The sequence below is a fragment of the Dendropsophus ebraccatus genome, chromosome 2 (assembly GCF_027789765.1).
Source record: "Dendropsophus ebraccatus isolate aDenEbr1 chromosome 2, aDenEbr1.pat, whole genome shotgun sequence".
Lineage (NCBI taxonomy): Eukaryota > Metazoa > Chordata > Amphibia > Anura > Hylidae > Dendropsophus > Dendropsophus ebraccatus.
The window spans coordinates 159,289,398-159,304,568 of NC_091455.1; the positions used below are offsets into that span (position 1 = coordinate 159,289,398).

Genomic DNA, 15,171 nt, shown 5'->3' on the forward strand with positions numbered 1-15,171 from the left:
GATTGTTCCTGTTTCAGCCAGAGATGTCAGCAGAGAGCACTGTCAGACTGAAAAAAAACAACATTTCCTGCAGGACATACAGCAGCTAATAAGTATGGGAAGACTTGATATTTTTTAATAGAAGTAAATTACAAATCTATATAACTTTCCAACACAAGTTGATTTTAAAGAAAAAGATTTTCGCTGGACAACCCCTTTAAACAGGAAACAGGTCATAAAGGTCTGCTTTTCAGATCCTTTCGTGGCTTTTGCTTTAAAAATCTGTCAGCTAAATCTCTGTGTAAATGCACCATTAGTGACTGGCTAATTTCAGCTTTACAGCTTTCAATTGCATATGCATCCTAGGACGTTCTTATAGTTGAAAGCGGTGTTATATGGAGGATATGGAGCTTATACCATAGATTCCTTGGTGCTAGAGATGGCAGCGCTCATGCAGGTGTAAGGGGGTGCGTAATCTTTGCCTTTGAAATTGCCTCTTTGCCTGATTTTCACCCATTACCATTCTGTTTGATATATATTAACCATCATTACTACTTGTCCTGAACATAGATTTTTATTTTTTTAATTTTTTTTTGCAGTGCTGTACAGGCATAGTTTCTCTGTCCCTTCAAGCTTATGATCTAATTTTAGTTCCTGGGATCTTAGGAGACAGCAACTTGTCCAAATAGCAGAAGAACATAAAAGAAAAAATAAGTAAATGACCGTTATTTTCTTTTCCAGTGGAACACATTTTAATTTTAGAACAGTCTTTCAGCTGGAAGTATCTTTCCACTCTTCCAGAACGTCATGAGGATCTTAAACTTAGCTGATTTGTAGTTATGGCAATTTAATCCCATGATAAACTCTATGCATGAGTAAAATATAGACAGCATTTTTCATCTTTATCCAGTGTAAATGATGATGCTTTAAAGGAGAAGTCTGTCGAAATTTTTATTAAAGTATAGTATTGCCCCCCAAAAGTTATACAAATCCCCAATATACACTTATTACAAGAAATGCTTATAAAGTGCTTTTTTCACTGTACTTACTACTGCATCAAGGCTTCACTTCCTGGATAAAATGGTGATGTCACAACCCGACTTCCAGAGCTATGTGGGCTGTGGCTGCTGGAGAGGATGATGGCAGGGGAACATTGAGGGACACAGGGCACTGGAGGGACACTGAGCATCCCTCTGCCATCATCCTCTCCAGCAGCCAAAGCCTGCATAGCTCTGGGAGTCAGGTCGTGACATCACCATTTTATCCAGGAAGTGAAGCCTTGATGCAGTAGTAAGTGCAGGGAAAAAAGAACTTAATAAGCATTTCCCGTAATAATATTGGTGATTTGTATAACTTTTGGGGGCAATATAATACTTTAATAAAAATTTTCGGCAGATTTCTCCTTTAAGGAGAATTTTATACATAGATGTTCACAAAGCAGTAGTAGTCCTGGAAGACCAAATAGTTTCTAGTATATAGATTTTGAGAAGCTATACATTCCTTCTGGTTATTCCCTTATATTCTATATGCAAAGCATATACAGGTTTTGTCATATATGGGCTCCAAGGGAGCTTATAACATGTATTATCTTTGGTGGTCTCTTTAATTCTTGTCATGTTGCACCCTCTTAGGCTCTGCAGGGTAGGCGTTACATCAACCTGTCACCTTCTAGTCTCTCATAAATAGAACATGGCCACCTATACTTCTACCATCCCATTTTTAAGGTCCTCAGTGGAGTGTAAGGCCTGTTATTTGCAGTCCTCATGCTGTTTAGCAATTGAAAACAGTATCAATCCATTTTAGTCTATGGGCCAATGTACACTTGTTAGGCCACAAAAAAAAAGGGATTTGCACTAAGTTGGTCTGTGTTGTAGTCCAAGCTTGTAGACTTTAGACCTCTTCACAAGTGCTTGGTCTGTGGATGTAGGCAACCCATGGCCTTACATTATACAGCAGCAGCCCTTTTTTTACATAAGGTCCTGTTCATATAATTTAATCTAAATCTAGAATGTACAGTACAGTGGGGGATGCATCAATCTAGATAAAAAATAAATCAAGAGTTACATCAGCCCGGTAGTGGCCATACAAAATATCCACCTGTCCTCTATTCAGCTGGTATACATTAGTATTCCACTAAATTCTGTATACATAGTTCTGTAAAAAAATGATTGAACAAAGAAACCAGCTAAATAAATGCCATAATCTTAGTCTTTGGGTAATTGGTATATCACTGTATGGAATCATATACACACACGTACATTAAATATACACATGTATGTGTACTTAACATCTCTGCAAGATAATCCACTTTCAACTGGTTGTACACCTTTATTTGTTGTCATACAGCTATTGAAGGCATTACTAAGAGGATGTTTAACCCTTCACAAGCAACATTTTGGGAATATTACTTTTAACTTATGTACTTGTTTTTTGTTTTTTTTATTTTTTATTTGCCACTTAAAATGTGTCGATGTCCCAGGCGACAGTGTTATAAGGTCTTTTCATTGTGCATTCTTCTATTTGCTGCAATTCTCAGTACTTTGACCAAATCATGTGATCATTATAAATAAAAAAGACCTATTGCTCCAATCAGACACAATAAAATTCTTGGAAACACCATGCCTATAAGGAAGTGGAAGTCAGACTTGTCCTGTATTGCGGATGAATTGGAGGACATGAAAACAATCTGAAGAACAGTAGTAAGAATGTCCTGCTAGGTTTCCAGTAATGTCAGACACAGCTTGAACACCCCATGTTCCTTTCTGAATAATGTGTGAGCTCTGCCGCTTTAAGAATTTGATGTAAAAGCTGTTGTTTGTGTAGTGTATGGATCACATCTGGGTGTGTGCGTAAGTACATTACAACATAGTTTTGTTTTACACGCTGTGCTGTTCCGAGATGTGTTTAGAATTTTAACTTCCTCTTTGCATGGCTGTTGTGAAAGCAGTGTTTCTTAAAGAGACAACTTCTAGATTAGAAGTCAGAACTAACAGCAGCCCAAAATATCCCAAACCTGCCTTTTGACTTACATTGTTTAATTAGGGCTTACTGAAGTGTTTTGTTTTGTTTGTTTTTTTAGTCTGTGAAATTTTTTTTTAGCATGCTCCATTACATAAAGTTTTATGTATCATGTTTTTATGATTATTGCCTCTATTAGGAAAATGAAGAGAGGTATGGAGGTAGCATCATAAAATGGGGTTATTAAAAGGCTATTTCAAATTTAAACTTATTCACAGGATAAGGGAATAAGTGTCAGATTGCTGGGATCCCCTTATGTTCTTGTCTTTCTTACAAGTCAAGTGGCAAACTTGTCAGTGGAACTGCTAAAGATTGCCAAGTACAGCCGCTTCGATACAGGATAAATAGAACAAGCATGTGCACCAATCTCAGGACTACAAAGGTCCCGGAAGTCAGACCCCCTCAGACACTTATCCTTTAGGCCTCATTCACACGTTCAGTGATTTTTTTTTTTTGATTTTTTTTTTTTCAGATCCGCATACAGGTTCGCTATTTTTATTCTCTGGTCCATGAAAAATAATCCATAATTACACCCATAGTGTATCCATGTCCACAAAAATGTTGAATTTTTTCAAAAAGAAAACATATCAAACAAAATAGCAAAAACAGCTAAATGGGGAAAACAGCAATAAAACATCACTTTTAATAATAATATTAAAATAGGAAATACCCCACAAACATAATACCACAACTGTGGTGCTCACTAGAAATGAAAAAAAAATCTGTATGGCTACACACCAGTATCTTGGCACTCGTTGGGCTCCAATTACACATGAACTAATCTCTCTGGTGGAAAAAAAAAAATAAATGGTACAATCTCACCCACTTCACGGTCAGTTCGGTGTTTCTCTTGATTAGGAGTCCAGCTTAATCGAATACAGGGGTGCACAAACTTTCCAGGCAGTCAGGATACCTCTCCTTAGACGCCCCTAATTGTGTACATGTGTCTCTACCCCTGCTCACACAGGGTCTGTCAGGGCACTCTCCGTAAAAAGGGCTACCCCTGCCCCGAACTACCACTTTGGGATACACTCCCTATAAAAACCCTATATCCACATCCCGACGTGGCCCGTTCCTATTGGATCTGCCAATTATCCTCGGGGATATTATGGAATCAATAACAGGTAAATATATGTAATAATAGGTCATGCAGTGCGATGAGAGTACCTAAAAAAAAAATCACAGTGGTGATCATAAAAGTGACTACTGCAGAAAAAAATGTGCAAATAGAATAAAGTGCTGTATATTGAACCTATACCAGTGGGCAAAAGGCACGTTATTGCACTAAATTTGCCAAGTCGCTAAAGTGCTATAATGCTCTCTCTATGCCAGTGGAACAATAGTAAGCTAATGCAATTGCTCTAAGCCGATTCTGCAGAAGCACAGTCTGGTGCAGTGGCTAACTACAGACTATCCTAGCGGTGATGTTGGATCAGCAGAAAAGTCCTTAGTTTTTTATTGTAGTATCCGAATCATATTTGTGGTGGTTGGCAAAGAGTTACCTTTTCATGAAATACATGAGTACACACAGACGATTTGGGTATCAATCCATCCTTGCAGATCACGTACACCCATACATGCTGATTGCCTTCCTTGGGGGCATGGGATCTTCCAGCAAGACAAGCATGTCACATGGCTACAAATGCCCTACAGTTTTGGGAAAGCATGACCAAGACTTCCAAGTACTACCCCAGCCCCCTAATTCCCCAGACTTTTAAACCAAATTAAGCATCTGTGGGACTACCTTGGATCCTCCCCCAATGTGGCCATCAGCAGCTGTGGCACGCAGTGCAGTCAGCATAGCTCCAAATGCCTGTGACGGCCTAAGAGGAACTTATTGATCGACTTCCACTCTGTCTAGCTGCTGTCCATGCTGGACACCGAGGTTATGCTTGGGCAAAAAGTTTGGACACACCTTCTCATTCAAAGAGTTTTCTGTATTTTCATGATTATGAAAATTGTAGATTCACACTAAAGGCATCAAAATTATGAATTAACACATGTGAAATTATATACTCAACAAAAAAGTGTGAAACAACTGAAAATATGTCTTATATTCTAGGCTCTTCAAAGTAGCCGCCTTTTGCTGTGATTACTGCTGTGCACACTCTTGGCATTCTCTTGATGAGCTTCATGAGGTAGTCACCGCAAATGGTTTTCACTTCACAGGTATGCCCTGTCAGGTGTAATAAGTGGGATTTCTTGCCTTTATAAATGGGGTTGGGGCCATCAGTTGTATTGTTCAGAAGTCACTTGGATACACAGCTGATGGTCCTACTGAACAGACTGTTTGAATTTGTATTATGGCAAGAAAGAGGCAGCTAAGTAAAGAAAAACGAGTGGCCATCATTACTTTAAGAAATAAAGGTCAGTCAGTACGAAAAATTGGGAAAACTGTGAAAGTATCCCCAAGTGTAGTTGCAAAAACCATCAAGCGCTACAAAGAAACTGGCTGACATGAGGACCGCCCCAGGAAAGGAAGACCAAGAGTCACCTCTGCTGCGGAGGAGAAGTTCATCCGAGTCACCAGCCTCAGAAATGGCAGGTTACTAGCAGCTCAGATTAGACACCAGGTCAATGCCACACAGAGTTCTAGCAGCAGACACATCTCTACAACAACTGGTAAGAGGAGACTGTGTGCAGAAGGCCTTCATGGTAAAATAGCTGCTAGGAAACCACTGCTAAGGACAGGCAACAAGCAGAAAAGACTTGTTTGGGCTAAAGAACACAAGAAATGGACATTAGACCAGTGGAAATCTGCGCTTTGGTCTGATGAGTCCAAATTGGCGATCTTTGGTTCCAACTAGGGATGGCCCGAACCTGCCGAGGTTCGGGTTCGTATGAACCCGAACGCTCGGCAGCAGATTCCCGCTGTCTGCCCGCTCCGTGGTGCGGGCGGATCCAGCGGGAGTAACGCCTGGAAAACTGGGATACAGCCTATGGCTATGGCTGTATCCCAGTTTTCCAGGTGGTTCTCCCGCTGGATCCGCCCGCTCCAAGGAGAGGCAAGACAGCGGGAATCATTACCGAGGGTTCGTACGAACCCGAACCAAACTCTGTTCGGACCATCCCTAGTTCCAACCACCATGTCTTTGTCCGACGCAAAAAAGGTTAACGGATGGACTCTACATGCCTGGTTGCCACTGTGAAGTATTGAGGAGGTGTGATGGTGTGGGGGTGCTTTGCTGGTGACACTGTTATGGATTTGTTCAAAATTGAAGGCATACTGCACCAGCATTGCTATCACAGCATCTTGCAGCAGCATGCTATTCCATCCGGTTTGTGTTTAGTTGGACTATCATTTATTTTTCAACCGGGCAATGACCCCAAACTCACCTCCAGGCTGTGTACGGGCTATTTGACCAAGAAGGAGAGTGATGGGGTGCTACGAGATGGTTTGGGGTGAACTGGAGTGCAGAGTGAAGGCAAAAGGGCCAACAAGTGCTAAGCATCTCTGGGAACTGTTGGAAGACCATTTCCGGTGACTACCGCTCAAAGCTCATCAAGAGAATGCAAAGTTATTATGAAAACAAAATGACTGCGATTTGTTTCTAGCATCTAGATGAAAGGTTTTTGCCAGTAAAATACAACTTTCCTAATAGATTTGATTAATGCTGCGTTTACACGGAACGATTATCGTGCAAATTCGCATGATAACTATCGAATTTGAACGATAATCGTACGTGTTAACGCTGCGAGCGATCAAATGACGAACAAGAAATTGTTCATTTTAATCTTACAACATGTTCTAAAATCGTTCGCAAAGAATTCGCAGATCGTTCAGTGTAAACAGTCGTTCGCCGATTTTAACCAATGTGTAAGAAAGGCTTAAGCGATCGCAAAACGAATTTCCGTACAATATATCGTACCGTCTAAACGCTGACGTTAGGAAAAAAAATCGTTACTCCGACATCGTTAATATCGTACGATTGGGCCAATTATCGTTTCGTGTAAACGCAGCATAACACACCAAAAAGGGGCTTTGGGCTGTGTTCATGTTACCCTTCAGAGTAGAGATGAGCGAATTTACAGAAATAAGGAAGGGAAGAGCTTTGTTATCTCTGCAATCCGCTCATCAGCCTGCTTTCATTTAACTGACTGCCGCTCCTCCCCAGGTGCCGGAAAAAGCTGCATCCAGTCCTGGAAAACTAGGAGAAGCTTTATAGGACTGGATCCAGCTTTTCCCACTACCCAGGGAGAAGCGTCACTGAGCGGCAGTCAGTTGAATGGAATAAGGCTGAGTGGATTGCAGAGATAACTGTAAATTTGCTCATCTCTTTAGAGCAGTCATGTCAAACTCTGGCCCGTGGTGCCATTATTTTTGGCCCTCAGGCAACTCAGAGTTTGAATTACATCTGGCCCGCCATGGCTACTCTTTACGAGACTATGTGGGAGGGCTGGTTACTATGAGACTACTGGGGAGGGCTGGCTACTATATAAGAGACTATAGGGAAGGACTTGCTACTATTTGAGACTATGGGGAGGGTTGTACTAAATAAGAGACTATGGGAAAGACTGGCTACTATATAAGAGACTATTGGGGAGGGCTGGTTACTATATTAGACTGTGGGGAGGGCTGGCTATTATATGAGACTATGGGGGAGGACTGACTACTATATGGGACACTTGGGGGGCTGGCTACTATTTGGGCACTACTGGGTAGGGCTAGCTAATATGTGGGGCAATTTTGGTTGAGTTGACTATTGGGGGAGGTTATTAGGGGAGGTTGGCTATTACAAGGGTTGGGGTTTAATCATGGCATAGCATTTATCATGTCATTTATCATACTGCACAGTGCTGGAAGACGCACGCTGCTCTGGTGCCAGGAACACCACATTCACACTTCAATAATTATCAAGGTTGGCCCGCAAATTTTGTCTAACTTTTTAATTTTGGCCCTCTTGTGTATTTGAGTTTGACACCCCTGCTTTAGAGCTTTCATCAGAGGTTTTTAGACTTGACAGGAAAAGTCATCATGCAGCCGCATCAACTTATAATGTGGTCCATTGGGCTCCATCATTTTAACTGGAAGAGTAATTCGGCACGTAGCACTATTCTTTCCATCCATTAGTAGTTTCCTCTCCTGTTTTTTCATAAAACTACTGAGTATCAGAAAATTAAAATAAGACCCAAATGTGGTGTGAACCAAAGTCCTTGCATACTAACATTAGGTTACACTCAAAGAACATGATGCTTTGTGAGATCTTATGGTTTTATTCATGGTTTATTTTTCTCTAACAGAATTGTCTGCAGCCAATCCAGTTCAAAATCTTCTTACGTTTACATGTGGGCTTGTTGAAAAGTTCATCCTTTAACCAATTTTGAAAGAGATTAAAGGGTTATCCTGTGAGCAGAAAAGGTTCTACCTCTTCTGCTCTCCAGCGCTCCTCTCTTAACAGGCTCTAGTCATAGGGGACGGGAGCATGTTGTGGGCAATGATCAATAGCTGCCTGCTGTTACTAACATTAGGCAGCTATGTGGATTTGCCTGCAACATGACCTTTCATCTGCGCCAAAATACAGAAAGGGTAGGACGTTTTTTTGCTTTCCAGATAACCCCTTTTAATTGCTGATAAATCAGCAGAAGAAAAATACTCCCTGTGTGACTCTCCCATTGCTTGTACAAGCTGGGATTGGGTTACAAAATTCAGCTGCCTAGTAATTTACCCTGAGAAGCTTGTAAGTTGTGTTGACGGTATATGAATTTAAATTTAAGAATTTGGAGGCTAGGTATGCAGCTGTTTTTTAGTACATGACATGGCACTAATATATTCACTTAATTCTATTTCAGATATTTGGAGTCTGGGTGTTATCCTGTTCATGCTGGTGTGTGGGACTCCTCCATTCCAAGAAGCCAATGACAGTGAAACTCTGACAATGATTATGGACTGTAAATATACAGTACCCAAGCATGTGTCCAAAGAGTGTAAAGAGTAAGTGTTATTTGTTTTTTCTTCCTAGCTGCTTAGAGCTACTGTTCTTTGCAAATTACAAATGAGAAAATATCTAGTTTGTACATGGCAAATAAAAATCATCAAGCTTACAGTAGCACTGATTTTACCTAGTGTTAAAGATGCGCAAAAGCTGTTATTTTAGCCATTTTCTGGCGCTTAACCCTTTAAGGACATGGCCCATTTTCGTTTTTACGTTTTCGGTTTTTCCTCCTTGTGTTTAAAAGGTCATAGCACTTGCATTTTTCCACCTAGAAACCCACATGACCCCTTATTTCTTGCGTCACTAATTGTACTTTGCAATTACAGGCTGAATTTTTGCATAAAGTACACTGCGAAACCAGAAAAAAATTCAAAGTGTGGTGAAATTGAAAAAAAAAACGCATTTCTTTTATTTGGGGGAAATGTGTTTTTACGCCATTCGCCCTGGGGTAAAACTGACTTGTTATGCATGTTCCTCAAGTCGTTACGATTAAAACGATATGTAACATGTATAACTTATATTGTATCTGATGGCCTGTAAAAAATTCAAACCGTTGTTAACCAATATACATTCCTTAAAATCGCTCCATTCCCAGGCTTATAGCGCTTTTATCCTTTGGTCTATGGGGCTGTGCGAGGTGTCATTTTTTGCGCCATGATGTGATCTTTCTATCGGTACCTTGATTGCGCATATACGACTTTTTGATCGCTTTTTATTACATTTTTTCTGGATTTGATGCGACCAAAAATGCGCAATTTTGCACTTTGGGATTTTTTTGCGCTGACGCCGTTTACCGTACGAGATCAGGAATGTGATTAATTAATAGTTCGGGCGATTACGCACGCGGCGATACCAAACATGTTTATTTATTTATTTATTTGTTTACTTTTATTTAAAACCTGGGGAAAGGGGGGTGATTCAGACTTTTATTAGGGGAGGGGGATTTTTACTATTAACAACACGTTTTTTTTTTTTTTTTACACATATACTAGAAGCCCCCCTGGGGGACTTCTAGTATATACACTTGGATCTCTCATTGAGATCTCTGCAGCATAGATATGCTGCAGAGATCCATGAGATCGGCACTCGTTTGCTTTCGGCTGCTGCAGCCGGAAACAAACGAGTGCCGAGCCGAGGACGGCGCCATCTTGGACGCGTCCCCGGCCGGCATCAGTAACGGAGATCGCTCCTCCGGGACAAGGTCCCGGAGGAGCGATCTCCCCCACTAGACACCAGGGAAACGTTGCCTCCGGTAATCGGAGGCAGCTGTCAACTTTGACAGCTGCCTCCGATTAGCTAATTAGCGGGCACGGCGATCGGACCGTGCCCGCTAATAGCGGCGGTCCCGGGCTACACGCGGCACCCGGGATCGCGGCACTTCAAAGCGGGGCCGCCGCGCGGCCCCGCTTTGAAGTGCTAATGAGGACATAGGACGTACCGGTACGTCCTATGTCCTTAAGAGGTTAAAGGAGAAGTCCAGCGAAAATGTTTATTAAAGTATTGTATTGCCCCCCAAAAGTTATACAAATCACCAATATACACTTATTACAGGAAATGCTTATAAAGTGCTTTTTTCCCTGCACTTACTACTGCTTTAAGGCTTCACTTCCTGGATAACATGGTGATGTCACGACTCGACTCCCAGAGGTGTGCGGACTGTGGCTGCTGGAACGGATGACGACAAAGGGACACTGAGGGACACAGGGCACTGGAGGGACACTGAGCATCCCTCTGCCATCATCCTCTCCAGCAGCCACAGCCCGCACAGCTCTGGTAATCGGGTTGTGACTAGAGATGAGCGAATCGGCCGAGGTTTAGGTTCGTATGAACCTGAACTCTCGGCTTCTGATTCCCGCTGTCTGCCCGCTCCGTGGAGAGGGTGGATACAGCCGGAGGACCGCCTGGAAAACTGGGATACAGCCATAGCCTTAGGCTGTATCCCAGTTTTCCAGGCGGTCGCTCATCTCTAGTTGTGACATCACCATGTTATGCAGGAAGTGAAGCCTTGATGCAGTAGTAAGTGCAGGGAAAAAACACTTTATAAGCATTTCCCGTAATAAGTGTATATTGGTAATTTGTATAACTTTTGGAGGGCAATACAATACTTTAATTAAAAAAAAATTGCCGGACTTCTCCTTTAAGAATTAGGGGTCTATATCACACACTAATGCCAGAATGGAGGGGAACAGTGGTTCGAGCAGGTAACTTTGTTCGGACCAGGTATGCATAGATAACTAAAGATTGCTGTGGCTGGATAAATACTGTACTGATTTGATGGTGCTAGTTTATATCAGTTGAGGAGCCAGTCTAATTGAGATTGCATCAGGTGTCAGTCCTGAGACCGTCCGATCGGCAATTATTAGCTGGTGAAGCACACTGTAGCAATCTCCACTCCCCTCAAGTTCAGACTTATTTGCTCCCTAAGGGTCCATTTACACAGAGATTATCTGACAGATTTATCTGCCAAACATTTGAAGCCAAAGCCAGGAATGAATTTGAAATGAGAAATCTCAGTCTTTCCTTTATGACCTGTTCTCTGTTTATAGTCTGTTCCTGGCTTTGGCTTCAAATCTTTGGCAGATAATCTTTCTGTGTAAATGGACCCTTATAGTCTAACGTGAATGAATCTGATCTTGCAGCCAGCTGTTGTGTGCTTAGGTCAATATGATTGTGGCCATACATGTTTGTTTTTTATTTAACAAAGCCAAAATCTATAGAAAGCTTGTTTGTGTTTTATTGTTTGTTTTTTGTTTTTATGATACAACCTCTACACCCTAGCTGCCATGGTTTTCATTGGTAATTGCAAATGTGGGGACTCTACCATTCCTAGCAGTTGCAGCAGGGTTCAACAAATTGATAGGTTTAGAATTCTGATGGTAATTATTGTTTCCTATCTGTACTGTTCATACATTTTGTCACCTCTATTTCCAGCCTGATCACACGTATGCTTCAGAGAGATCCTAAGAGAAGAGCATCTTTAGAGGAAATTGAAAACCATCCTTGGCTCCAAGGAGTCGATCCATCACCTGCGACGAAATATAACATTCCTCTAGTGTCCTACAAAAACCTCTCTGAGGAGGAACACAACAGCATTATACAGAGAATGGTTTTAGGTGACATAGCAGATCGGGATGCCATTGTTGAGTAAGTGGTTGCCGCTTCTTTCCTATGTGTTTGTGTACTAAATATTGAATATGTTGCCTTGTTTTATAGATCTATACAGATATTGCCATGTTTCCTAGTACTCAAGGTTTTATTTCTTGTTTTACTGTTTTAAGTGCCCTGGAAACCAATAAATACAACCACATTACGGCCACCTACTTCTTGTTGGCCGAGAGAATTTTGCGAGAGAAGCAGGAAAAGGAGATTCAGACGCGATCAGCAAGTCCCAGTAACATGAAGGCCCAGTTCAGGTACTGAGTTATACATTTCTAGCCAATTTTGCTACTGAATGTAAATATAATTAAATAAAAATATTATTATTATTATTATTATTATTATTATTATTATTATTATTATTATTATTATTATTATTATTATTATAAAGTTGGCCAAAAATATTAAACTTGGTAATGAAGACACAAGTCAGTAATTTTACAGTAGAAAATATAATCTGATTTTGCTGTCTAAAATATGTGGGGGCTTCACAAAATATCATAGTCATTTGTTAGGGAGAACAATGTTCCTTATGCTTTACAAGGTGAACACTTATACAGTATACAGAGGGTTAAATTTTAAAGCTGTTGGCCACTTTTTATCATTTTATTTTTTAACAATAAGACACTTTATACCTCTGCCGCCTGATTGTTTGGCCATCAGTTTTTAAAGGTGTATTGCTGCCTTTATTCTTTGCTGCAGCCCTGTTCAGTAGCTCAGCCCCATCCACTTCCCAATATCCCTGTGCTGCTAGATGGCTCCTTTGTCCCCTGTGGACAATCATGTGACAAATAAACCACAAAGAAAGAAAAACAGAGATTAGAGGGGAGTGAACCTAGAGCATGCTCGAGTCCATCCTAACCCAATCGTTCAGCATTTGATTAGCGGTGGCTGCTGAAGTTGGATAAAGCCCTAAGGCTATGTGGAAAACATGGATATAGTCATTGGCTGTATCCATGTTTTCCAGACAACCTTAGAGCTTTCCATAACTTCAGCAGCCCCAGCTAATCAAACAGCGAACGATCGGGCTCGGATGGACTCGAGCATGCTCGAGGTTCACTCGAGGTTCACTCATCTCTAACAGAGGTATGTCATAATTTTATAAAGCACACCAGTGAAAAATATCAGCAAAAATATATACAAATCATTATTATTACATGTCAGATATCCCAAAAAAATACATAGAAAATACACAAAAAGAGCATGAGTACGCAAACCCAATTAAAAAAAAAAGAAAAAAAAAAGAAATTCCCATCTGGGGGACCTATCTAATACAAAGGTTCCCTAGGACCCACCACATCCAATACAGACTAACTCCTATTAACCCCCTACTAGCCAATGGAAGGTAAAGTCAGTGTAGCAGGTAAATACCAATAAATAAAGTGCCATAGTGCTGTACAAATAGAAAAAAAGCAATACAATGAAAAGTGCTTAGTGTAACAAAGTCACTATAACAAAACAATGTGGTAAGGAGTGGAGTTGTAAGGGTCCAAGCACACCCTACATGTTGCATTCAATGATTGATGGCATGGAGGCGATTTGTATTTCTCTAAACTGGTTTGTCAACCTGAACACCAGCAGTGATTAGAACAAAGTTGATTGAAAATTGTAGACAAGAGTGGCTGTGTGATGATGGTTAATTGTAGACTGTGTGTTTTTTCTTTTTTTCCTTTTACTGCTTAAGCTATATTTATATTTCTTTTTTCCGTTTGCACTGAATCTTTAAAATACAAATATGAGACTGCTTCCAGTGTCTCTGTGCTTATTTGTATCATAGCAACAGGAGCTGGCATAGCAAGGGGCAGAAACTGGCTTGGCTCTTGGGATTGTTCACATTGTGCCCATTAAAATTTTTTTTTAAAACAAACATATATATATATATATATATATATATATATATATATATATATATTATATATTTATTTTTTTTTATTATAGTGGTGCCTTGGATTACGAGCTTAATTCGTTCCAGGACCGTGCTAATAATCCAAATCTTCTCTTAACCAAAGTAAATTATCCCTTAAGAAATCACTGAAATGCAGACAGTTGGTTCCACACCCCAAAAATAATGATTTTTTTAAAATTCTGTATAACATGTAGAACAGGTGAAACAAACAATGAGAAACAGATGAATATGTGATATTATAAGTTACTGTACAGTATAGCAATTAGCATGTGGAGTATAATGTATAGTAAGTGCATAAACCTGAATGGAGATAAATACAGAATGGAGATGCAGGTACCCACAATGCAGTAGCATAGTACAACAGGCTAGAATAGAGAAGCTGGGCTGCTGTCAGAGGTCTCTGTGGTCACATGACAGCAATGGGGAAGGTGTGTGTGTTCAGCATGGACCAATCAGGTAGTGAAAATCACAGCTGTGCAGGAGGACAGAGACAGAAACTTTATATACAGCAGTTTGAATGGCTGAGTGTAAGTGCAGGCACATTATAGCAGTAGTGTGTATAGCCGAGTTTTTATAGCATGAATGGAGAGGATGGGGAAAACGAGGGCTAACAGAGAATGCAGGGAGCATGAAGGAATGAGCAGGATATATGTGGGCACATACATGCAGCACTCTCTGTCCGGGGAGAGAGGTGTTACAGCTATGGAGAGATTTCCTCCACAGTCCTGTCCCCTGATGAAAGCCCCAGCCTGAAGTGGATCTGCCAGTATTTGGAAGGTGAGGGAGACTTCCTGCGTCAGAGTACAGTGCTGTAGACCACCCTGTGCAGGCCATGCCCCTCCCCCACTCCTGCTCCCACCCAGTACAGGGAGCTCTTAAACCAAAGACTTGCTCGTAAACAAAGTTACAATTTAAAAAAAACTCTAAGCTCTTCTTGCAAAACGCTGTTAATCCAAGTAACTCTTAAACCACGGCATCACTGTATATCTCAAATAGAACAAAGGCTCTCACATGTCTGTAATAGCAGAAAAAAAGTTTTGTGTTAAAATGTATGGGGTTTTTTTTAGATCTATTTGGTAAAAAATAGGTTTGACTATTTCTGGAAACACCTATCAGTTTGATTATAAACAGTACAATCTATATATTTTTCTTATTTTTCCTCAGCAATAATTAGATTTT

The 15,171-nt window shown here is 40.7% G+C and overlaps 1 protein-coding gene across 2 annotated transcripts in view; it reads left to right on the top strand.

Annotated features, from left to right (window-relative positions):
* Positions 1 to 15,171, top strand: part of SNRK (SNF related kinase) — a 62,354-nt gene that overhangs the window by 37,170 nt on the left and 10,013 nt on the right. Inside the window, exons 1-4 of one of the 2 annotated variants that reach the window (XM_069958597.1) lie at positions 2,658 to 2,678; positions 8,788 to 8,929; positions 11,862 to 12,074; positions 12,209 to 12,343. In XM_069958597.1, coding sequence (XP_069814698.1) covers positions 8,817 to 8,929; positions 11,862 to 12,074; positions 12,209 to 12,343 — 461 coding nt within the window. In that variant the 5' untranslated portion in view covers positions 2,658 to 2,678; positions 8,788 to 8,816. Of the gene's footprint in view, positions 1 to 2,657; positions 2,679 to 8,787; positions 8,930 to 11,861; positions 12,075 to 12,208; positions 12,344 to 15,171 lie in introns of those variants that run through there. The other variant, XM_069958596.1, reaches the window with a different exon arrangement.